The sequence below is a fragment of the Tachyglossus aculeatus genome, chromosome 1 (genome assembly GCF_015852505.1).
Source record: "Tachyglossus aculeatus isolate mTacAcu1 chromosome 1, mTacAcu1.pri, whole genome shotgun sequence".
In the NCBI taxonomy this organism is placed as follows: domain Eukaryota; kingdom Metazoa; phylum Chordata; class Mammalia; order Monotremata; family Tachyglossidae; genus Tachyglossus; species Tachyglossus aculeatus.
Window position 1 is genome coordinate 67,834,446 of NC_052066.1, and position 23,889 is coordinate 67,858,334.

Sequence of the window (23,889 nt, forward strand, 5' to 3'; positions counted from 1 at the left end):
AACAGCATTTATTAAGCACTTACTAGGTGCTTACTATCATCATCATCAATCGTATTTATTGAGTGCTTACTGTGTGCAGAGCACTGTAATAATAACAATAATAATAACAGCATTTATTAAGCGCTTACTAGGTGCTTACTATCATCATCGTCATCATCAATCGTATTTATTGAGCGCTTACTGTGTGCAGAGCACTGTAATAATAATAATAATAACAGCATTTATTAAGCGCTTACTAGGTGCTTGCTATCATCATCGTCATCATCAATCATATTTATTGAGCGCTTACTGTGGGCAGAGCACTCTAATAATAATAATAATAATAACAGCATTTATTAAGTGCTTACTAGGTGCTTACTATCATCATCGTCATCATCAATCGTATTTATTGAGCGCTTACTGTGGGCAGAGCACTGTAATAATAATAATAATAATAATGGCATTTATTAAGTGCTTACTAGGTGCTTACTATCATCATCGTCATCATCATCAATCATATTTATTGAGCGCTTACTGTGGGCAGAGCACTGTAATAATAATAATAATAATAACGGCATTTATTAAGCGCTTACTAGGTGCTTACTAGCATCATCATCATCAATCGTATTTATTGAGCGCTTACTGTGTGCAGAGCACTGTAATAATAATAATAATAATAATAAGGGCATTTATTAAGCGCTTACTAGGTGCTTACGATCATCATCGTCATCATCAATCGTATTTATTGAGCGCTTACTGTGTGCAGAGCACTGTAATAATAATAATAATAATAACGGCATTTATTAAGCACTTACTAGGTGCTTACGATCATCATCATCATCATCATCAATCGTATTTATTGAGCGCTTACTGTGTGCAGAGCACTGTAATAATAATAATAACGACATTTATTAAGCGCTTACTAGGTGCTTACTATCATTATCGTCATCATCAATCGTATTTATTGAGCGCTTACTGTGTGCAGAGCACTGTAATAATAATAAGAAGAAGAATAACAGCATTTATTAAGCGCTTACTAGGTGCTTACTATCAACATCATCATCCTCAATTGTATTTATTGAGTGCTTACTGTGTGCAGAGCACTGTAATAATAATAATAATAATAACGGCATTTATTAAGCGCTTACTAGGTGCTTACTATCATCATCGTCATCATCAATCGTATTTATTGAGCGCTTACTGTGTGCAGAGCACTGTAATAATAATAATAATAACAGCATTTATTAAGCGCTTACTAGGTGCTTACTATCATCATCATCATCCTCAATCGTATTTATTGAGCGCTTACTGTGGGCAGAGCACTGTAATAATAATAATAATAATAATGGCATTTATTAAGGGCTTACTAGGTGCTTACTATCATCATCATCAATCATATTTATTGAGTGCTTACTGTGTGCAGAGCACTGTAATAATAATAATAATAATAACAGCATTTATTAAGCACTTACTAGGTGCTTACTATCATCATCATCATCATCAATCGTATTTATTGAGCGCTTACTGTGTGCAGAGCACTGTAATAATAATAATAACGGCATTTATTAAGGGCTTACTAGGTGCTTACTATCATCATCGTCATCATCAATCGTATTTATTGAGCGCTTACTGTGTGCAGAGCACTGTAATAATAATAATAATAATAACAGCATTTATTAAGCGCTTACTAGGTGCTTACTATCATCATCATCGTCATCAATCGTATTTATTGAGCGCTTACTGTGTGCAGAGCACTGTAATAATAATAATAATAATAACGGCATTTATTAAGCGCTTACTAGGTGCTTACTATCATCATCATCAATCGTATTTATTGAGCGCTTACTGTGTGCAGAGCACTGTAATAATAATAATAATAATAACGGCATTTATTAAGAGCTTACTAGGTGCTTACTATCATCATCATCATCATCAATCGTATTTATTGAGCGCTTACTGTGTGCAGAGCACTGTAATAATAATAATAACGGCATTTATTAAGGGCTTACTAGGTGCTTACTATCATCATCGTCATCATCAATCGTATTTATTGAGCGCTTACTGTGTGCAGAGCACTGTAATAATAATAATAATAATAACAGCATTTATTAAGCGCTTACTAGGTGCTTACTATCATCATCATCGTCATCAATCGTATTTATTGAGCGCTTACTGTGTGCAGAGCACTGTAATAATAATAATAACGGCATTTATTAAGGGCTTACTAGGTGCTTACTATCATCATCGTCATCATCAATCGTATTTATTGAGCGCTTACTGTGTGCAGAGCACTGTAATAATAATGATAATAATAATAACAGCATTTATTAAGCGCTTACTAGGTGCTTACTATCATCATCATCGTCATCAATCGTATTTATTGAGCGCTTACTGTGTGCAGAGCACTGTAATAATAATAATAATAATAACGGCATTTATTAAGCGCTTACTAGGTGCTTACTATCATCATCATCAATCGTATTTATTGAGCGCTTACTGTGTGCAGAGCACTGTAATAATAATAATAATAATAACGGCATTTATTAAGAGCTTACTAGGTGCTTACTATCATCATCATCATCATCATCAATCGTATTTATTGAGTGCTTACTGTGTGCAGAGCACTGTAATAATAATAATAATAATAACGGCATTTATTAAGCGCTTACTAGGTGCTTACTAGGAGGTTACGAGGTGTTCAGGTTGTCCCACACGGGGGGGCTCACAGTCTTAATTGCCCTCCCTCTGCCCATCCGCCAACCTAGCTCTCTTCCTCTCTTCAAGGCCCTACTGAGAGCTCACCTCCTCCAGGAGGCCTTCCCGGACTGAGCCCCCTCCTTCCACCCCCTCGCCATCCCCCCATCTTACCTCCTTCCCTTCCCCACAGCACCTGTATATATGTATAGATGTTTGTACATATTTATTATTCTATTTATTTATTTATTTATTTTACTTGTACATATCTATTCTATTGATTTTATTTTGTTAGTATGTTTGGTTTTGTTCTCCGTCTCCCGCTTTTAGACTATGAGCCCACTGTTGGGTAAGGACTGTCTCTATATGTTGCCAACTTGTACTTCCCAAGCGCTTAGTCCAGTGCTCTGCACACAGTAAGCGCTCAATAAATACGATTGATTGATTGATTAATCCCCATTTTATGGATGAGGTAACTGAGGCCCATTCATTCATTCATTCAATCGTATTTATTGAGTGCTTACTGTGTACAGAGCACTGGACTAAGCGCTTGAGAAGCACAAGTTGGCAACATCTAGAGATGGTCCCTACCCAACAGTGAGCTCACAGTCTAGAAGGGGGAGACGGACAACAAAAGAAAACACATTAACAAAATGAAATAAATAGAATAAATAGGTACAAATGAAATAAATACATAGAGTAATAAATACGTACAAACATATGGACATATATACAGGTGCTGTGGGGAGGGGAAGGAGGTAAGGCGGGGGGATGGGGAGGGGGAAGAGGGGAAGAGGAAGGAGGGGGCTCTCTCCATCCCTTTCCCCCACCCCATCCCCTTCCCCTCCTTCCTTCCCTATCCTCCTCCCAGAGAAGTGAAGTGACTCGCCCAAAGTCACACAGCTGGCAATTGGCGGAGCCGGAATTTGAACCCATGACCTCTGACTCCAAAGCCCGGGCTCTTTCCACTGAGCCACGCTGCTTCTCTACCTGCTAACTCCTACTAACCGCTTCTAGCCTGTGAGCCCGCTGTTGGGTAGGGACCGTCTCTAGACGTTGCCGACTTGGCCTTCCCAAGCGCTTAGTCCAGTGCTCTGCACACAGTAAGCGCTCAATAACGAATGGATGAATGAATGAACCAACGCCATCATTATCATCCCCATTTTCCAGATGAGGCCACTGGGGCCCAGAGAAGTGAAGTGACTTCCCCAAGGGCACACGGCGGACACGTGGCGGAGCGGGGATTAGAACCCAGATCCTTCCAACGCCCAGGCCCGGGCTCTACCCGCTAAGCCACGCTGAATGAATGAATGAATGACCGTGAGCCCGCTGTTGGGTAGGGACTGTCTCTATATGTTGCCAACTTGGACTTCCCAAGCGCTTAGTCCAGTGCTCTGCACACAGTAAGCGCTCAATAACGAATGGATGAATGAATGAACCAACGCCATCATTATCATCCCCATTTTCCAGATGAGGCCACTGGGGCCCAGAGAAGTGAAGTGACTTCCCCAAGGGCACACGGCGGACACGTGGCGGAGCGGGGATTAGAACCCAGATCCTTCCGACGCCCAGGCCCGGGCTCTACCCGCTAAGCCATGCTGAATGAATGAATGAATGACCGTGAGCCCGCTGTTGGGTAGGGACTGTCTCTAGATGTTGCCAACTTGGACTTCCCAAGCGCTTAGTACAGTGCTCTGCACACAGTAAGCGCTCAATAAATACGATTGATGATGATGACGACCCTGGTCTGCCCCATCGAGTAAGAGCTCGATGACCCCCCGGGCGGGCGGACGGACCCCTCGAGGGACGGGGCGGCTACTCACATCGCTGCAGGGGAGGCTGCGGGGGAACACGGCCTGGACGGAGGAGCCGAAAGACGCGACGTTGATGAGCGTCTGCGAAGGGAGAGACTTCACGGCCAGGAGAAGGGCGTCCTGCGGGAGGCCGAAAGGGAGGTCAAGGCCCGCCCGCACCCCCTCCCTTGGCCCTAGGCCTCCCTTTCACTCATATTTATTACGACAAACATCACGGCCTAGTGGCTTGGGAGTCAAAGTGAGCCCCACCTGATCACCTTGTAGCCTTCCCAGCGCTTAGGACAGTGCTTTGCACATAGTAAGCGCTCAATAAATACGATTGATTGATAGTAAGCGCTTAATAAATGCCATTAAGAAAAAAAGAGCCGCGGGTCTAATCCCAGCTCTGCCACGTGTGTGCTGCGTAACCTCGGGCCAGTCACTCCACTTCTCTGTGCCTCATCTGGAAAACGGGGATGAAGACCGCGAGGCCCACGTGGGACAACCTGATCACCTTGTATCTACCCAGCGTGGCTCAGTGGAAATCAATCAATCAATCAATCAATTGTATTTATTGAGCGCTTACTGTGTGCAGAGCACTGGACTAAGTGCTTGGGAAGTCCAAGTTGGCAACATCTAGAGACAGTCCCTACCCAACAGTGGGCTCACAGTCTAGAAGGGGGAGACAGAGAACGAAACCAAACATATTAACAAAATAAAATAAATAGAATAGATATGTACAAGTAAAATAAATAAATAAATAGAGTAATAAAGAGCCCAGGCTTTGGAGTCAGAGGTCATGGGTTCAAATCCCGGCTCCTTCATTTGTCGGCTGTGTGACTTTGGACAAGTCACTTAACTTCTCTGGGCCTCAGTTACCTCATCTGGAAAATGGGGGTGAAGACTGTGAGCCCCACTTGGGACAACCTGATCACCTCGTAACCTCCCCAGCGCTTAGAACAGTGCTTTGCACATAGTAAGTGTTTAATAAATGCCATTATTATTATAATTATTACCCCCGCACTTAAAGCAGTGCTTAGCATAGAGTCAGCGCTTAACAAATACCATTGCTATTATTATTGAGCGCTTACTGTGTGCAGAGTACTGTCTTCAGCACTTGGGAGAGTACAAGAAACCGCGTGGCTCAGTGGAAAGAGCCCGGGCTTGGGAGTCAGAGGTCATGTGTTCAAATCCCGCTCTGCCACATGCCTGCTATGTGACCTTGGGCAAGTCACTTCACTTCTCTGAGCCTCAGTTCCCTCATCTGTCAAATGGGGATTAAGACTGTGAGCCCCCCGTGGGACAACCTGATCACCTTGTATCCCCCCCAGCACTTAGAACAGTGCTTTGCACATAGTAAGCGCTTAATAAATGCCATTATTAGTGTTATTATTACGCCCGCGCTTAAAGCAGTGCTCGGCATAGAGTCAGCGCTTAACAAATACCATTACTGTTATTATTGAGCGCTTACTGTGGGCAGTGTACTGTATTAAGCGCTTGGGAGAGTACAAGAAACGCACATTCCCCGCCCACATCATCATCATCAATCGTATTTATTGAGCGCTTACTATGTGCAGAGCACTGGACTAAGCGCTTGGGAAGTACAAATTGGCAACATATAGAGACAGTCCCTACCCAACAGTGGGTTCACTCTATTTATTTATTTAATTTATTTGCACATATCTATTCTATTTTATTTTGTTAGTATGTTTGGTTTTGTTCTCTGTCTCCCCCTTTTAGACTGTGAGCCCACTGTTGGGTAGGGACTGTCTCTATAGGTTGCCAATTTGTACTTCCCAAGCGCTTAGTACAGTGCTCTCACATAGTAAGCGCTCAAGAAATACGATTGATGATAAAAGGGGGAGACAGAGAACAAAACCAAACATACTAACAAAATAAAATAAATAGAATAGACATGTACAAGTAAAATAAATAAATAAATAAATAAATAGCCCACCGTGACCTTACAGTCAGATTTTACAGAGTGGGGTGAGTCAGGGGGGTGTTGCGGGGGGATCTCCCTCCGTCCCGGGCCTCGCCCGTCACCCCCTTCCCACTGGCCTTGTACGCGGCTCCGGTGCGGTCCAGCAGGAAGAGAACTTCTCTGGTGGCGGCGCAGGGGTCCGGGGGTGCCGACCCGAGGTCCGGGCAGAAGCTGAGCACCATCACCGGGTTAAAAAGGATGTCTTTGTGGAAGCGCCGCTGAAGGAACCACAGCTGCGGACAGAGGGCCGGCCAGGTGGGTGGCCTTGGTCCCCGTCTCCGCTCCCCAGGCCCAGGCCTGGTGGCCCGAGCCCTCGACGCCTGTCCGCGGGCCGCCCTCCTGCCCCTCTCCCGGGGGGTTGCCTTCCCCCGGACCCCAGAACCGAATCCGGACCTGGCGGTCGCCGTGGCCGTCGGCCCGGAGGAGGCGTTGGAAGTCCCCCCGGTCCCGCAGGCGGGCCTCGTACTCGGCGGCGCTCAGCCCGCCCGCCTCCAGGAGCAAGTGTGGCCGGTGGGGCTCTGATGGGGTGGGAAGGAAGAGGGGCTGAGGCGCGTGTGGCCCCCGGGGTCCCCGGGCTCCCAACTGGCCACCGGCCCCCTTACCGCTGGGGTGCAGGAGGATCTCCAGGCCCCGGTCGCAAGGGTGGGCCTCGGCCAGGGTGATGCAGATGGTGGCGGCGGAGCTGGCGGCGGGGGGGGGCGTCTGCTCGCAGCGCGTGGGACGGGCTCTCCACACCTGAGGGTCAGTCATTCAATCCTATTTATTCATCATCATCATCATCAATTATATTTATTGAGCGCTTACTGTGTGCAGAGCACTGGACTAAGCGCTTGGGAAGTACAAATTGGCAACATATAGAGACGGTCCCTACCCAACAGTGGGCTCGCAGTCTAAAAGGGGGAGACGGAGAACAAAACCAAACATACTAACAAAATAAAATAAATAGGATAGATATGTACAAGTAAAATAAATAAATACATAGAGTAATAAATATGTACAAACATATATACATATATACAGGTGCTGTGGGGAAGGGAAGGAGGTAAGATGGGGGGGATGGAGAGGGGGACGAGGGGGAGAGGAAGGAAGGGGCTTAGTGTGGGAAGGCCTCCTGGAGGAGGTGAGCTCTCAGTAGGGCCTTGAAAGGAGGAAGGGAGCTAGCTTGGCAGATGGGCAGAGGGAGGGCATTCCAGGCCCAGGGAATGACGTGGGCCGGGGGTCGATGGCGGGACAGGCGAGAGCGAGGTACAGTGAGGAGATTAGTGGTGGAGGAGCGGAGGGTGCGGGCTGGGCAGTAGAAGGAGAGAAGGGAGGTGAGGTAGGAGGGGGCGAGGTGATGGACAGCCTGGAAGCCCAGGGTGAGGAGTTTCTGCCTGATGCGCGGATTGATTGGTAGCCACTGGAGATTTTTGAGGAGGGGAGTAATATGCCCAGAGCGTTTCTGGACAAAGATAATCCGGGCAGCGGCATGAAGTATGGATTGAAGTGGAGAGAGACACGAGGATGGGAGATCAGAGAGAAGGCTGGTGCAGTATTGAGCGCTTTATTGAGCGCTTACTGTGTGCAGAGCACTTGGGAAGGACAAGTTGGCAACATGAAGGGGGTCGAGAAGAGAGCGTGGGGCCGTTAGGCCGCAACTGACGCTAGGACCAGCCCGGCAGACTCACAGATAACCTGCAGGGGCCTGTGGGCTGATGTTAATAATAATGATGTTTGTCCAACGCTTACTACGCACCAAGCACTGTTCTAAGCACTGGGGCAGGTACGGGGTCATCAGGTTGTCCTACGTGGGGCCCACAGTCAGAGTGGCTCAGTGGAAAGAGCCTAGGCTTGGGAGTCGGAGGTCATGGGTTCAATTCCCGGCTCCGCCAATTGTCAGCTTGGGTGACTCACTTCACTGTTCTGGGCCACAGTTCCCTCATCCGGAAAATGGGGATGAAGACTGCGAGCCCCCCGTGGGACAACCTGATCACCTTGGAACCTCCCCAGCGCTCAGAACAGTGCTTTGCACATAGTGAGCGCTTAATAAATGCCATCATTATTATTATTATTATTACTATTATTATTATTATTAGCCCCGACACTAGGACCAGCCGAACAGGCAGATTCCCTAGCCAGCCTCGCAGATAACCTGCAGGGGCCTGTGGGCTAATAATAGGGACCGTCTCTATATGCTGCAAACTTGTACTTCCCAAGGGCTTAGTACAGTGCTCTGCACACAGTAAGCACTTAATAAATACGATTGAATGAATGAATGAATCGTTGTCTGTCTGCCCCTTCTAGACTGTGAGCCCGCTGTTGGGTAGGGACCGTCTCTATATGTTGCCAACTTGTACTTCCCAAGCGCTTTGTACAGTGCTCTGCACACAGTGAGCGCTCAATAAATACGATTGAATGAATGAATGAATGTTCAGCGCTTACTATGTGCCAAGCACTGTTCTAAGCACTGGGGTAGGTACAAGGTGATCAGGTTGTCCCACGGGGGGCTCACAGCCTTCATCCCCGTTTTACAGATGAGGTCACTGAGGCCCAGAGAAGTGAAGTGACTTGCCCAATGTCACAGAGCTGACAAGTGGCGGAGCCAGGATTAGAACCCACAACCTCTCTCTCCCAAGCCCGAGCTCTTGCCACTAAGCCACACTTGAGCCCCCTCCTTCCTCTCCCCCTCCTCCCCATCCCCCCGCCTTACCTCCTTCCCCTCCCCACAGCACCTGTGTATATGTTTGTACAGATTTATTACTCTATTTATTTTACTTGTACATATTTACTATTCTATTTATTTAATTTTGTTAATATGGTTTGTTTTGTTGTCCGTCTCCCCCTTCTAGACTGTGAGCCCGCTGTTGGGTAGGGACCATCTCTAGATGTTGCTGACTTGGACTTCCCAAGCACTTAGAACAGTGCTCTGCACACAGTGAGCTCTCAATGAATACGATTGAATAAATGAATGAATGAATAATGCTTCCAACAGCATGGGCAGTCTGGGAATCAATAATAATAATTGTGGTATTTGTTAAGTGGTTACTAGGTGCCAGGCCCTGTACTAAACACTGGGGTGGATACAAGCCAAGCGAGTTGGACACAGTTCCTGTCATTCATTCATTCAATCGTATTTATTGAGTGCTTACCGTGTGCGGAGCACTGTACTAAGCGCTTGGGAAGTACAAGTTGGCAACATATAGAGACGGTCCCTACCCGACAACAGGCTCACAGTCTCATGTGGGGCTCACAGTCTCAATCCCCATTTTACAGAGGTGGTCACTGAGGCCCAGAGAATTGAGATGACTTGCCCAAGGTCACACAGCAGACAAGTGGGGGAGCAGAGATTTGAACCTGTGACCATCTGATTCCCAGGCCCGTGCTTTATCCACTGGTCCACACTGCTTCCTCCCTTCAAATCCCTACTGAGAGCTCACCTCCTCCAGGAGGCCTTCCCAGATTGAGCCCCCCCTTTTTCCTCTCCTCCTCCCCATCCTCCCCGCCCTACCTCCTTCCCCTCCCCACAGCAGCTGTATATATATTTGTACAGATTTATTACTCTATTTTACTTGTAAATATTTACAATTCTATTTATTTTGTTAATGATGTGCATCTAGCTTTAATTCTATTTGTTCTGATGACTTTGACACCCGTCTACATGTTTTGTTTTGTTGTCCGTCTCCCCCTTCTAGATTGTGAGCCCGTTGTTAGGTAGGGACCGTCTCTATATGTTGCCGACTTGTACTTCCCAAGGGCTTAGTCCGGTGCTCTGCACACAGTAAACGCTCAATAAATACGATTGAATGAATGAATGAATGACAACTTTGACAGCTAGTCAGTGTCGCCCACCAGAGTGTTATAGAGAAGCAGCACAGCTCAGTGGAAAGAGCCCGCGCTTGGGAGTCAGAGGTCATGGGTTCAAATCCCGACTTGGCCAAATGTCAGCTGGGTGACTTTGGGCAACTCACTTAACTTCTCTGTGCCTCAGTTACCTCATCTGTAAAATGGGGATTAAGACTGTGAGCCCCCTGAGGGACAACCTGATCGCCTTGTAACTTCCTCAGTGCTTAGAACAGTGCTTTGCACATAGTAAGCGCTTAATAAATGCCATTATTATTATTATTATGGGTTCTAATGCCAACTCCGCCGCTTGTCAGCTGTGTGACCTTGGGCAAGTCACTTAACTTCTCTGTCCCTCAGTTCCCTCATCTGTAAAATGGGGATGAAGACTGTGAGCCCCCCGTGGGACAACCTGATCACCTTGTAACCTCCCCAGCGCTTAGAGCAGTGCTTTGCACATAGTCAGCGCTTAATAAATGCCATTATTATTATTATTATTATAGGCCTAGGGGTCCAAGGACTAGCAGGGAGGGGATCTGGGCTTCAAGAGGATAAGGGTGGGGGGGGGGCCTTGGGCAGAGGGGCGGGCATCCCAAGGAGGGCAGCGTGACCAGGGATGGGGAGGTAGGGTACCCACCGGCTAGTAGGCACGGCCCAGTGACCAGCATCTCGAAGGAGAAGGCGTAGGGGCCCGGGCAGCGGGCGGGACCGGAGAACACATCCCTGGGGCCTGCTGGGCCCTCGGGGCCGGGCCCTTCGGCCTGGGGGCTGCCCGTCCCGAAACAGCTGGTGGGGCTGCAGAGGATGAGCCAGTGTGACCTTCTGGCCCGGCAGGACCACCCCCTCCCCACTCCTAATCCTCCTAAAAACCCACCCCAGGTGGGGGTCAACTGCTCCCGGCTCTGCCAATTGCCAGCTGTGGGACTTTGGGCGAATCACTTCACTTCTCTGGGCCTCAGTTCCCTCATCTGGAAAATGGGGGTGAAGACTGTGAGCCCCACGTGGGACAACCTTGTATCCCCCCAGCACTTAGAACAGTAAGCGCTCAACAAAAACCATTATTATTATTATTATCTCATCTGCCCATTACCCCCCCAGATCACTTGGCTCTCCCCCGCTGGGCCTCCTGCCCACCTGGGGATACTGGTTCTACCCCTTTCTGGGACCTCCCTCCCGGGGGTCTCCCTCCCCGGGGGTCTCCCCCTTCGAACCAGAGAAACCGAGGGAGAGAATCACCATAGGCCCAACCTGTCGTCACAGAGCCCAGGGGCCCTGGTGGGCTCAGGGGAGCCAGGGGGTGCCAGGGGGGTGAGCACAGAGGGCAAGGCCACGCACAGTGCCCCATCGGGCCGGGTGGGCAGCTCCCGGCTGCTCCGTAGGGTCACAGTGACGGTCCCATCCGCTGCGATGAAGCCCAGGGGCAGCACCAGCGTGGAGCGGGCCTGCCCGGGGTCAAGAACCAGGTGTCCTGGGCCGGGGGAAAAAAAAAAATCACAGGTGAGAAGGTTAGAAGGGGAAGCAGCGATGCCTAGTGGATAGAGCCCTGCCTGGGAGTCAGAAGGACCTGGGTTCTAATCCCGGCTCTGCCACTTATCTGCTGTGTGACCTTGGGTAAGTCACTTCACTTCTCTGGGCCTCAGTTACTTCTCTGGGCCTCAGTTACCCCATCCGTAAAACGGGGATGAAGACTGCGAGCGCTATGTTGGACCGGGACTGTGTGTCCAACCTATCTTATAATAATAATAATGATAGCATTTATTAAGTGCTTACTGTGTGCAAAGCGCTGTTCTAAGCACTGGGGAGGTTACAAGGTGATCAGTTTGTCCCAAGGTGGGCTCACAGTCTTAATCCCCATTTTACAGATGAGGGAACTGAGGCCCAGAGAAGTGAAGTGACTTGCCCAAAGTCACACAGCTGACAATTGGAAGAGCAGGGATTTGAACCCATGACCTTTGACTTCAAAGCCCGGGATCTTTCCGCTGAGCCACGCTGCTTCTCCGATCTTGGATCTTGGATCTTGGATCTTGGTTCTCTATCTTGTATCCACCCCGGCGCTTAGAACGGTGCTTCTAGACTGTGAGCCCACTGTTGGGTAGGGACCGTCCCTGTATGTTGCCAACTTGTACTTCCCAAGCGCTTAGTACAGTGCTCTGCACACAGTAAGCACTCAATAAATCCGATTGATTGATTGATTGATTGACTGTATTAAGCAGTGGGAGAGTACAGTTTCCTTGAATCCATCCCAGCGCTTAGTACAGTGCTTAGCACATAGTAAGTGCCTAACCGACACCACTCAGTGGAAAGAGCCCGAGCTCAGGAGTCAGAGGTCACGGGTTCTAGGCTCTGCCACTTGCCAGCTGAGTGACTTTGGGCAAGTCACTTCGCTTCTCTGGGCCTCAGTGACCTCACCTGTAAAATGGGGATGAAGACTGCGAGCCCCACGTGGGACAACCTGATCACCTAGTATCCCCCCAGCGCTTAGAACAGCGGTTGGCACATCGTAAGCGCTTAACCAATACCGTCATTATCATTACCGCAATTATTATTATTATTCTGGAGACCAGGATTCGAATCCCGGCTCTGCCACTTGCCTGCCGGCGTGACCTCGGCCGAGTCGCTCGACTTCTCTGTGCCTGGGTTCACTCCGCCGTACGACGGGGGTAGAGATACCTGCTCTCCCATCCCGTTAGGCCGTGCCCAGTCCGCCTAGATTTTACCTACCCGAGTCCTCGGGCCTGGGTTCGAGGCGCCTCGCGAGCACCGTGTAAAAGCCCAAGGGCCGGTTGGTCCGGTGGTTGCTCACCCTGGGGGCAGCGGCGAGGGAGGCCGAGTCCTGGGCTCAACCCCTGGCAGCAGGGCTCCTCGGGCCGGCGGCTCCGCACCTCGAAAGAGACTCTTGACCCACCGGCCACCTCGGCCTCGAAGCCGGACACCACCTCGGCCTCCGCTAGCGGGTACACAAAGACCCCTTGGAGGGGGCCGGGGTCAGAGGTCGGAGGCCGGGCCTTGTCCGGCTTCCCCCTCCCAGGACCCGTCGCCCCAATTCTCCCGCCTCGACCCCTTTTTACCTTCCACGGGCTTTGGCTCCGGGTTGCGGTAAGTGAGCCGGGCCTTGAGGCCCAGGCACGGGCCGTTGGCACGGGCCCGGACCCAGGAATCCAGGAGAGGCAGCGGGGTCCAGTTAGACGGGCGGTACAGGCCTGGCATGGTGCCCGCTCCCCGACGGTCCAGCCTCGTCAGCCCGGGCGAGGGGGCAGAGGGGCTGGGGAAGAAGAGCCCCTTGGGGTAACGGATGGGGATGGGGTGTCTGGAGCAGGAGGGGCAGGGGCTCTAGTGGGAAGGGGGTGGGTGGGCCGCTGTCCGCCGCCTCCCAATCCCGGATTTAGCCCCTGGTACCCGGGGTGATGGGCAGGCCGGAGGCATCGCCGGGCAACTGGAAAGCACAGGGATAATGATTAATAAGGTGGGGGGGGGGGGGATGAAGGAAGGGTGGGGTGGGGAGGGGTTCGCTCAGCATCTGGACATCTGTCTCCCACCCCCGCCCAGGCCCCTACCTGGCCCCAGGCCCTGAACAGTGGCCAGATGGCGAGGGGTGGGGGGGGAAAGGAGGGAGAAGGGCGCAGTCTACAGGACCAGGGATGCGGAAGACACCCCCACCCCCACCCCCTAACCCAATCGATCATTGCCATCATCATCATCATCATTATTATTATTATTATTATTATTAATAATAATAATAATACACCCAGGTATCCTCGAGGCTGTAAGCTCCTTGTGGGCAGGGGGATGCTGGGGTGGGGGGCAGGGGGAGGGAAGGGTCCGGCTTGGGGGGGAGAGGCGGAGAGGGGGTCCGGATGGGGGGGAGAGGGAGAAAAGGGGGGGGTCTGGCTTGGGGGGGGAGGGAGGGAGTTGGGGAGGGGGCGGTTGGGATGCGGAGCCTCAGGCCTTCTGCCCCCGGCCGGGGGCTGGGCGGGCCCGGAAGGGCAGGGGGAAGGGGGTCCCGAGAGCCCCCCAGCCCTCCGGCCCTGCCCTGCCCGCATCCCCCCGCCCGCCCGCCCCCATCCCCTGCGGGGCCGGCCCGACCCTGCCCTGCCCTGCCCATGCGGGCCGAGGGGCGCGGGAGCCGGGGATGCGGCTGGCCGGGACACCCTCCCACCCCTCTCCCCTCTCTGACCTTCCCCGCTCGGGTCTCCGGGGACACCCCCGCCCTCCTCCTCCCCGCTCCTGTTCCTCCTCCTAATAATAATAATAATAATAATAATAATAATAGTATTTGTTAAGCACTTACTATGTGCCAAGTACTGTTCTAAGCGCTGGGGGAGATACAAGGTAAGCAGGTTCTCCTCTTCTCCCTCTCCTCCCTGCTCCTCCTCCTCCTGCTCCTCCTCCTTCTTCCCTCTTCTCCTCCTCCTCCCTGCTCCTCCTCCTCCTGCTCCTCCTCCTTCTCCCCTCCTCCTTCTTCCCTCTTCTCCTCCTCCTCCCCCTCCTCCCTTCTCCTCCTCTTCCCCCTCCTCCCTTCTCCTCCTCCTCCCCCTCCTCCCTTCTTCTCCTCCTCCCCTCCTCCTCCCTTCTCCTTCTCCTCTTCCTCCCCTCCTCCTATTCCTCCCTCTCCCCCCTGCTCCTCCTCTTCCTCCCCCCTGCTCCTCCTCCCCTTTCTGTCCTCCTCCTCCTCTGCTCCTCTTCCTCTCCCTCCTTCTGCTGCTTCTCCTCCTCCTCTTCCTCCCCTCCTCCTATTCCTCCTCCTCCCCCCTGCCCCTCCTCTCCTCCTCTTCCTCTCCCTCCTTCTGCTGCTTCTCCTCCTCCTCTTCCTCCCCCCTGCTCCTCCTCTCCTCCTCTTCCTCCCCCTGCTCCTCCTCCTTTCTGTCCTCCTCCCCCTCTGTCCTCCTCCTCCTCCTCTGCTCCTCTTCCTCTCCCTCCTTCTGCTGCTCCTCCTCCCCTCCTCCTTATGCTGCTTCTCCCCCTCTTTCTCCCTTTTCCTCCTCTTCTTCCTCCTCCCCCCTTCTCTTCTCCTCCTCCCCGCCCCTCCTGCTCCTCCTCCTTCTCCCCCCGAGCTCCTCCTCCTTTTCTCTTCTCCTCCTCCTCCCGCTCCTCCCCCTTCCCACCGCTGCCCGTCTCCAGGCCCGAGCTGAAGTCAGAGCCACCCCATGGGCCCCGGTGCCCAGCCCCCGGGGGTCCCACCTCTCCTCCCAGCCCATTCCCCCGACCTCCGCACTGATGGAGCCTTGCCCAGCCCTGCCCTGCTGTGCCCAGCTCTTCCCTGCTCATCCTGGGCCTTGCTCTGACCATCCTTGCCAGCCCTGTTCATCCCCACCCTTGCCTTGCTCTGGTTATCCCTGCCCTGCTCCGTTCACCCCCGTCCATGCCCTGCTCTGACCATCCTTGCCAGCCCTGTTCATCCCCACCCTTGCCTTGCTCTGGTTATCCCTGCCCTGCTCCGTTCACCCCCGTCCATGCCCTGCTCTGATCATCCTTGCCAGCTCTGTTCATCCCCATCCTTGCCCTGCTCTGGCCACCCCCGCCCCACCCCACTCTCCGCTCTCTGGCCAAACTCCTGCCTCAGTGGGGCTCACAACTGGTTGCCTAGAGAGGGCTGGGGGCGTGAGCAGGAGGAGGATTCATTCATTCAATCGTATTTATTGAGCGCTTACTGTGTGCAGAGCACTGGACTAGGCGCTTGGGAAGTACAAGTTGGCAACATATAGAGACGGTCCCTACCCAACAGTGGGCTCACAGTCTAGAAGAGGATGGAGTTCCACCCTCTCCCATGGCTTCCTCTCTTGCCTCATTCATGGGCTCTTCATCTTCCCCCCACCCTCTACCTTTGGGGGTCCCTCAGGGCTCAGTTCTGGGTCCCCCTCTAGTCTCCATCTACACCCGCTTGCTTGGGGAACTCATTCACTCCCACAGCTTCAACTCCCATCTGTAAGCAGATGATTCCCAAACTAACCTCTTGAACCCTAAACTCTCTCCTCTGCCACCTCCCATTTCCTCCTGCCTTCAGGACATCTCAACTTAGATATCCCGCTGACCCCTCAAACTTTACAAGTCCAAAACAGAGCTCCCACCCAAACTCCCTCCTCAAACAGACTTTCCCGTCGCTGTTGACATCACCATCCTCCCCGCCTCATAAACCCGTAACCTCAATCAATCAATTAATCGTATTTATTGAGTGCTTACTGTGTGCAGAGCACTGTACTAAGCGCTTGGGAAGTACAAGTTGGCAACATATAGAGATGGTCCCTACCCAACAGTGGGCTCACAGTCAGTCTAGAAGGGGGAGACAGAGAACAAAACAGAACATATTAACAAAATAAAATAAATAGAATAAATATGTACAAGTAAAATAAATAGAGTAATAAATACGTGCAAACATTTATACATATATACAGGTGCTGTGGGGAAGGGAAGGAGGTAAGACGGGGGGATGGGGGGGAGGGGGAGAGGAAGGAGGGGGCTCAGTCTGGAAAGGCCTCCTGGAGGAGGTGAGCTCTCAGTAGGGCCTCGAAGGGAGGAAGAGAGCTAGCTTGGCAGATGTGCGGAGGGAAGGCCTTACAGGCCGGGGGAGGACGTGGGCCGGGGGTCGACGGCGGGACAGGCGAGAACGAGGCACAGTGAGGAGGTTAACGGCAGAGGAGCGGAGGGTGCGGGCTGGGCTGGAGAAGGACAGAAGAGAGGAGAGGTAGGAGGGGGCGAGGGGATGGACAGCCTTGAAGCCCAGGGTGAGGAGTTTCTGCCTGATGCGCAGATTGATTGGTAGCCACCGGAGATTTTTGAGGAGGGGAGTAACATGCCCAGAGCGTTTCTGGACAAAGACAATCCGGGCAGCGGCGTGAAGTATGGATTGAAGTGGGGAGAGACACGAGGATGGGAGATCAGAGAGGAGGCTGATATAGTAATCCAGACGGGATAGGATGAGAGCTTGAACGAGCAGGGTAGTGGTTTGGATGGAGAGGAAAGGGCGGATCTTGGCAATGTTGCGGAGCTGAGACCGGCAGGTTTTGGCGACGGCTTGGATGTGAGGGGTGAATGGGAGAGCGGAGTCGAGGACGACAACAAGGTTGCGGGCTTCTGAGACGGGAAGGATGGTAGTGCCGTCAACAGAGATGGGAAAGTCAGGGAGAGGGCAGGGTTTGGGAGGGAAGACAAGGAGTTCAGTCTTGGACATGTTGAGTTTTAGGTGGTGGGCAGACATCCAGATGGAGATGTCCTGAAGGCAGGAGGAGATGCGAGCCTGGAGAGAGGGGGAGAGAGCAGGGGCGGAGATGTAGATCTGGGTGTCATCAGCGTAGAGATGATAGTTGAAGCCGTGGGAGCAAATGAGGTCACCAAGGGAGTGCGTGTAGATCGAGAACAGAATGAGACCAAGCACTGAACCTTGGGGAGCCCCCACAGTAAGGGGATGGGAGGGGGAGGAGGAGCCTGCAAAAGAGACGGAGAATGAACGACCGGAGAGATAAGAGGAGAACCGGGAGAGGACGGAGTCTGTGAAGCCAAGGTCAGATAGCATGTTGAGGAGAAGGGGGTGGGCCACAGTGTCAAAGGCAGCTGAGAGGTCGAGGAGGATTAGGACAGAATATGAGCCGTTGGACTTGGCAAGCAGGAGGTCATTGGTGACCTTTGAGAGGGCAGTTTCCGTGCAATGAAGGGGACGGAAGCCAGACTGGAGGGGGTCGAGGAGAGAGTTGGTGTTGAGGAATTCAAGGCAGCGCGCGTAGACAACTCGTTCAAGGAGTTTGGAAAGGAATGGTAGGAGGGATATGGGGCGATAACTAGAAGGTGAGGTGGGGTCAAGAGAGGGTTTTTTTAGGATGGGAGAGACATGGGCATGTTTGAAGGCAGAGGGGAAGGAACCAGTGGAGAGTGAGCGGTTGAAGATGGAAGTTAAGGAGGGGAGAAGGGGCGGAGCGAGAGATTTCATGAGATGAGAGGGAATGGGGTCAGAAGCACAGGTGGCCGGAGTAGCACTTGAGAGGAGGGAGGAGAGCTCCTCTGAGGATACTGCTGGGAAGGATGAGAACCTCGAGCCATCTCTCTCCTTCAGCCTGCATTATTCGGTCACTGAATCCCATCTGTTTTATTTTTCCCACTATCTCTAGAATGCACTTCGTCTTCTCCATCCAAATAACTGTCACACCGGTCCAAGTACCGTGGCTCAGTGGAAAGAGCCCGGGCTTTGGAGTCAGAGATCATGGGTTCAAATCCTGGCTCCGCCAATTGTCAGCTGTGTGACTTCGGGCAAGTCACTTCACTTCTCTGAGAACAGTGCTTTGCACATAGTAAGCGCTTAACAAATACCATCATTATTATTCTCTGTGCCTCAGTTCCCTCATCTGTAAAATGGGGATTAAGACTGTGAGCCCCACGTGGGACAATCTGATCACCTTGTATCCCCCCAGCGCTTAGAACAGTGCTTTGCACATAGTAAGCGCTTAACAAATACCATCATTATTATTCTCTGTGCCTCAGTTCCCTCATCTGTAAAATGGGGATTAAGACTATGAGACCCACGTGGGACAACCTGATCACCTTGTATCCCCCCAGCGCTTAGAACAGGGCTTTGCACATAGTAAGTGCTTAACAAATACCATCATTATTATTATTATTGTCATATCCTCTCTTCCGCCCTTCAAGGCCCTACTGAGAGATCACCTCCTCTAGGAGGCCTTCCCAGACTGAGGCCCCTCCTTCCTCTCCCCCTCATCCCCCCTCCATCCCCCCCCGCCTTACCTCCTTCCCTTCCCCACAGCACCTGCACATATGTATAGATGTTTGTACGTATTTATTACTCTATTTATTTTACTTGTACACATTCTATTTATTTTATTTTGTTAATATGTTTTGTTTTGTTCTTTGTCTCCCCCTTCTAGACTGTGAGCCCACTGTGGGGTAGGGACCGTCTCTATATGTTGCCAACTTGGACTTCCCAAGCGCTTAGTCCAGTGCTCTGCACACAGTAAGCGCTCAATAAATACGATTGAGTGAATGAATGAATATCCTACCTTGACAACTGTACCATCCTCCTCACAGTCCTCCCTGCCTCCAGCCTCTCCCTTCTCCAGTCCATACTTCACTCTGCTGCTTGGGTCGTTTTTCTAAAAAAGCATTCTGGACATATCTCCCCAGTCCTCAAGAAAACCTCCAGTGACCACCCACCCACCTCTGCATCAAACCGAAACCCCTTACCAGTGGCTGAGGCGTTCAATCGGCTCTCTCCCTCCGTCCTATTCTTGCTCCTCTCCCATTACAACTCGGCGTGAAACAACTCTAACACCAACCTACTGGCCGTGGCTTGATATAACTGTATATATGTATATACGTTTGCACGTATTTATTACTCTATTTATTTTACTTGTACATATTTATTCTATTTATTTTATTTTGTTAATTTGTTTTGTTCTCTGTCTCCCCCTTCTAGACTTTGAGCCCACTGTTGGGTAGGTACTGTCTATATGTTGCCAACTTGTACTTCCCAAGCGCTTAGTACAGTGCTCTGCACACAGTAAGCGCTCAATAAATACGATGGATTTATTGATTGATTGATCTCGTCTCTCTCTCTCTCCCTAGACCTCTTGATCACATCCTCTCTCCTGCGTGGAACTCCTCCCTGCTTCACATCTGACAGACCACACTCTCCCATCTCTCTCCCACTCTCTCAAGCGCTTAGTACAGTGCTCTGCACACCATAAATGCTCAATAAATACGATTGACTGGTTGATTGCACTCCTAACCCACAAGTAAACACTGCAGTTTCACCTTCCCCCACAGGCTCTGGGATGGAGGATGGAGGAGGGAAAGAAGGTGGGGTCATCTCCTGGTTAGACTGGGAGTTCTGAGGCAGAGAGATCAATCAATCAATCCATCGATCGTATTTATTGAGCGCTTACTGTGTGCAGAGCACTGTACTAAGTGCTTGGGAAGTACAAGTTGGCAACATATAGAGACGGTCCCTACCCAACAGTGGGCTCACAGTCTAGAAGATGGTTGGACTGGACTGGTGGGACAAGGAGGATTGAGCAGGAATCAGGCCAGGGGTCCTCCACTCCCTGCAGCACTTATGTACATTTAATTTCTTTATAAATTGTTTCTTTATAAATAAACTTATTTATGATTATTAAACAATTGATAATATCCATTCCTTCATTCAATCGTATTTATTGAGTGCTTACTGTGTGCAGAGCACTGGACTTGGGCGCTTGGGAAGTCCAAGTTGGCAACATATAGAGAAGGTCCCTACCCAACAGCGGGCTCACAGTCTAGAAGGGGGAGATAATAATAATAATGGTATTTGTTAAGCACTTACTATGTGCCAGGCACTGTACTAAGCGCCGGGGTGGATACAAGCAAATCGGGTTGGACACGGTGCCTGTCCCACGTGGGGCTCACAGTCTCAATCCCCACTTTCCAGCTGAGGTAACTGAAGCCTGTTCATTCATTCATTCAATCGTATTTATTGAGCGCTTACTGTGTGCAGAGCACTGGGCTAAGTGCTTGGAAAGTACAATTCAGCAATAGAGAAAATAATGATAATAATAATAATTTTAGTATTTGTTATGCGCTTACTATGTTCATTTATTCATCCAATCAATCGCATTTATCAAGCGCTTACTGTGTGCAGAGCACTGGGCTAAGTGCTTGGAAAGTACAATTCAGCAATAGAGAAAATAATGATAATAATAATTTTAGTATTTGTTACGCGCTTACTATATTCATTTATCCATTCAATCGCATTTATCGAGCGCTTACTGTGTGCAGAGCACTGTACTAAGTGCTTGGAAAGTACAATTCAGCAATAGAGAAGATAATGATAATAATAATAATTTTAGTATTTGTTACGCACTTACTATGTTCATTCATTCATTCAATCGCATTTATTAAGCGCTTACTATGTGCAGAGCACTGTACTAAGTGCTTGGAAAGTACAATTCAGCAATAGAGAAAATAATGATAATAATAATAATTTTAGTATTTGTTATGCACTTACTATGTTCATTCATTCATTCATTCACATTTATTGAGCGTTTACTGTGTGCAGAGCGCTGTACTAAGTGCTTGGAAAGTACAATTCAGCAGTAGAGAAAATAATGATAATAATAATAATTTTAGTATTTGTTAAGTGCTTACTATATTCATTCACTCATTCATTCAATCACATTTATTGAGTGCTTACTGTGTGCAGAGCATGGACTAAGTGCTTGGAAAGTACAATTCAGCAATAGAGAAAATAATGATAATAATAATAATTTTAGTATTTGTTAAGCGCTTACTACATTCATTCATTCAATCGCATTTATTGAGCGCTTACTGTATGCAGAGCGCTGTACTAAGTGCTTGGAAAGTACAATTCAGCAGTAGAGAAAATAATGATAATAATAATAATAACTTTAGTATTTGTTAGGCGCTTACTATATTCATTCATTCATTCAATCGCATTTATTGAGCGCTTACTGTGTGCAGAGCACTGGACTAAGCGCTTGGAAAGTACAACTCGGCAACAGATAGAGACAATCTCCACCCAACAATGGGCTCGCAGTCTAGAAGTGGGGAGACAGACAACAAAACGAGTAGACAGGTATCAATAGCATCAAAATAAATAAATAGAATTATAGATCTATACACAGCATTAATAAAATAAATAGAATGATAAATAGGTACTTATATAGACTAGTGTTGTGGGGCGGGGAGGGGGGTAGAGCAGAGGAGGAGCAGAGGAAAAGGGGGGCTCAGTCTGGGTACTATATGCCAAGCACTGTTCTAAGCACTGGGGTAGATACAGATACAGATAGAGAAGCGGCGTGGCTCAGTGGAAAGAGCCCAGGCTTTGGAGTCAGAGGTCATGGGTTCAAATCCTGGCTCTGCCAATTGTCAGCTGTGTGACTTTGGCCAAGTTATTTCACTTCCCTGGGCCTCAGTTCCCTCAGCTGTAAAATGGGGATGAAGACTGTGAGCCCCGCCGTGGGACAACCTGATCACCTTGTAACCTCCCCAGCGCTTAGAACAGCGCTTTGCACATAGTAAGCACTTAATCAATCAATCAATCGTATTTATTGAGTACTTACTGTGTGCAGAGTACTGTACTAAGCGCTTGGGAAGTACAAGTTGGCAACATATAGAGACAGTCCCTAACAAATCAATCAATCGTATTTATTGAGTGCTTACTGTGTGCAGACCACTGTACTAAGCGTTTGGGAAGTACAAGTTGGCAACACATAGAGATGGTCCCTACCCAACAGTGGGCTCACAGTCTAGAAGGGGGAGACAGAGAACAAAACCAAGCATATTAACAAAATAAAATAAATAGAATAGATATGTACAAGTAAAATAAATAAATAAATAGAGTAATAAATATGTACAAACACATATACATATATACAGGTGCTGTGGGGAAGGGAAGGAGGTAAGACCGGGGGATGGAGAGGGGGATGGGGGGAGAGGAAGGAGGGGGCTCAGTCTGGGAAGGCCTCCTGGAGGAGGTGACCTCTCAGTAGGGCCTCATCATTATTATTATTACTATTATTATACAGGGTAATCAGATTGTCCCACGTGGGGCTCACAGTTTTTAGTCCCCATTTTCACAGTTGAGGTAACTGAGGCATAGAGAAGTTAAGTGGCTTGCCCAAGGTCACACAGCGGACAAGTGGCAGAGCCGGGATTAGAACCCACAGCCACTGACTCCCAAGCCTGGGCTCTTTCCACTAAGCTGCGCTGCTTCACCATCCCTGCCCACACCGGGTTTACAGTCTAGAAAGCCCAGAGAAGTGAAGTGACTTGCCCAAAGTCACACAGCAGACAAGTGGCCGAGCCAGAATTAGAATCTGTCTCGTCTGACTCTGACTCGTCTAAATATATAAATCATTATATTGTTCATATAATGTATTTATATTAATATCTGTCTCCTCCTCAACACTGTAAGTTTCTTGTGGCCAGGGAATGTGTCTATTGTTGTATCGTATAATAATAATGATGATGATGATGGTATTTGTTAAGTGCTTAAAGCAGCGTGGCTCAGTGGAAAGAGCCCCGGCTTGGGAGTCAGAGGCCGTGGGTTCAAAATCCCGGCTCTGCCACTTGTCAGCTGTGTGACTTGGGGCAAGTCACTTCACTTCTCTGGGCCTCAGTGACCTCGTCTGGAAAATGGGGATGGAGACTATGAGCCCCCCGTGGGACAACCTGATCACCTTGTAATCCCCCAGTGCTTAGAACAGTGCTTTGCACATAGTAAGTGCTTAATAAATGCCATTATTATTATTATTATTATCATCATCATGTGCCAGGCACTGTCCTAAGCCCTGGGATGCTATAGTAACAAATGCTATCATTATTATTTATTATGGATCCAAGCAAGTTGGGTTGGACACAGTCCCCGTCAATCAATCAATCAATCGTATTAATTGAGCGCTTACTGTATGCAGAGCACTGGACTAAGCGCTTGGGAAGTACAAGTTCATTCATTCATTCAATCATATTTGTTGAGCGCTTACTGTGTGCAGAGCATTGGACTAAGCGCTTGGGAAGTCCAAGCTGGCAACAGATAGAGACGGTCCCTCCCCAACAGTGGGCTCACAGTCTAGAAGCACTTAGTACAGTGCTCTGCACATAGTAAGCGCTCAATAAATATGATTG

At 49.8% G+C, this 23,889-nt stretch overlaps 1 protein-coding gene across 1 annotated transcript in view; it reads right to left on the bottom strand.

Moving 5' to 3' along the window:
• The window catches only part of VWA5B2 (von Willebrand factor A domain containing 5B2), a 49,439-nt gene extending 35,744 nt beyond the window's left edge, over nt 1-13,695 (bottom strand). Inside the window, 9 exon segments of the mRNA XM_038745166.1 lie at nt 4,497-4,607; nt 6,528-6,683; nt 6,844-6,968; nt 7,053-7,137; nt 7,139-7,185; nt 10,907-11,064; nt 11,518-11,737; nt 13,073-13,237; nt 13,338-13,695. Of these exon segments, the coding sequence (XP_038601094.1) occupies nt 4,497-4,607; nt 6,528-6,683; nt 6,844-6,968; nt 7,053-7,137; nt 7,139-7,185; nt 10,907-11,064; nt 11,518-11,737; nt 13,073-13,237; nt 13,338-13,476 (1,206 nt within the window). The 5' untranslated portion in view covers nt 13,477-13,695.
• Nucleotides 13,696-23,889: the final 10,194 nt, after the last annotated feature.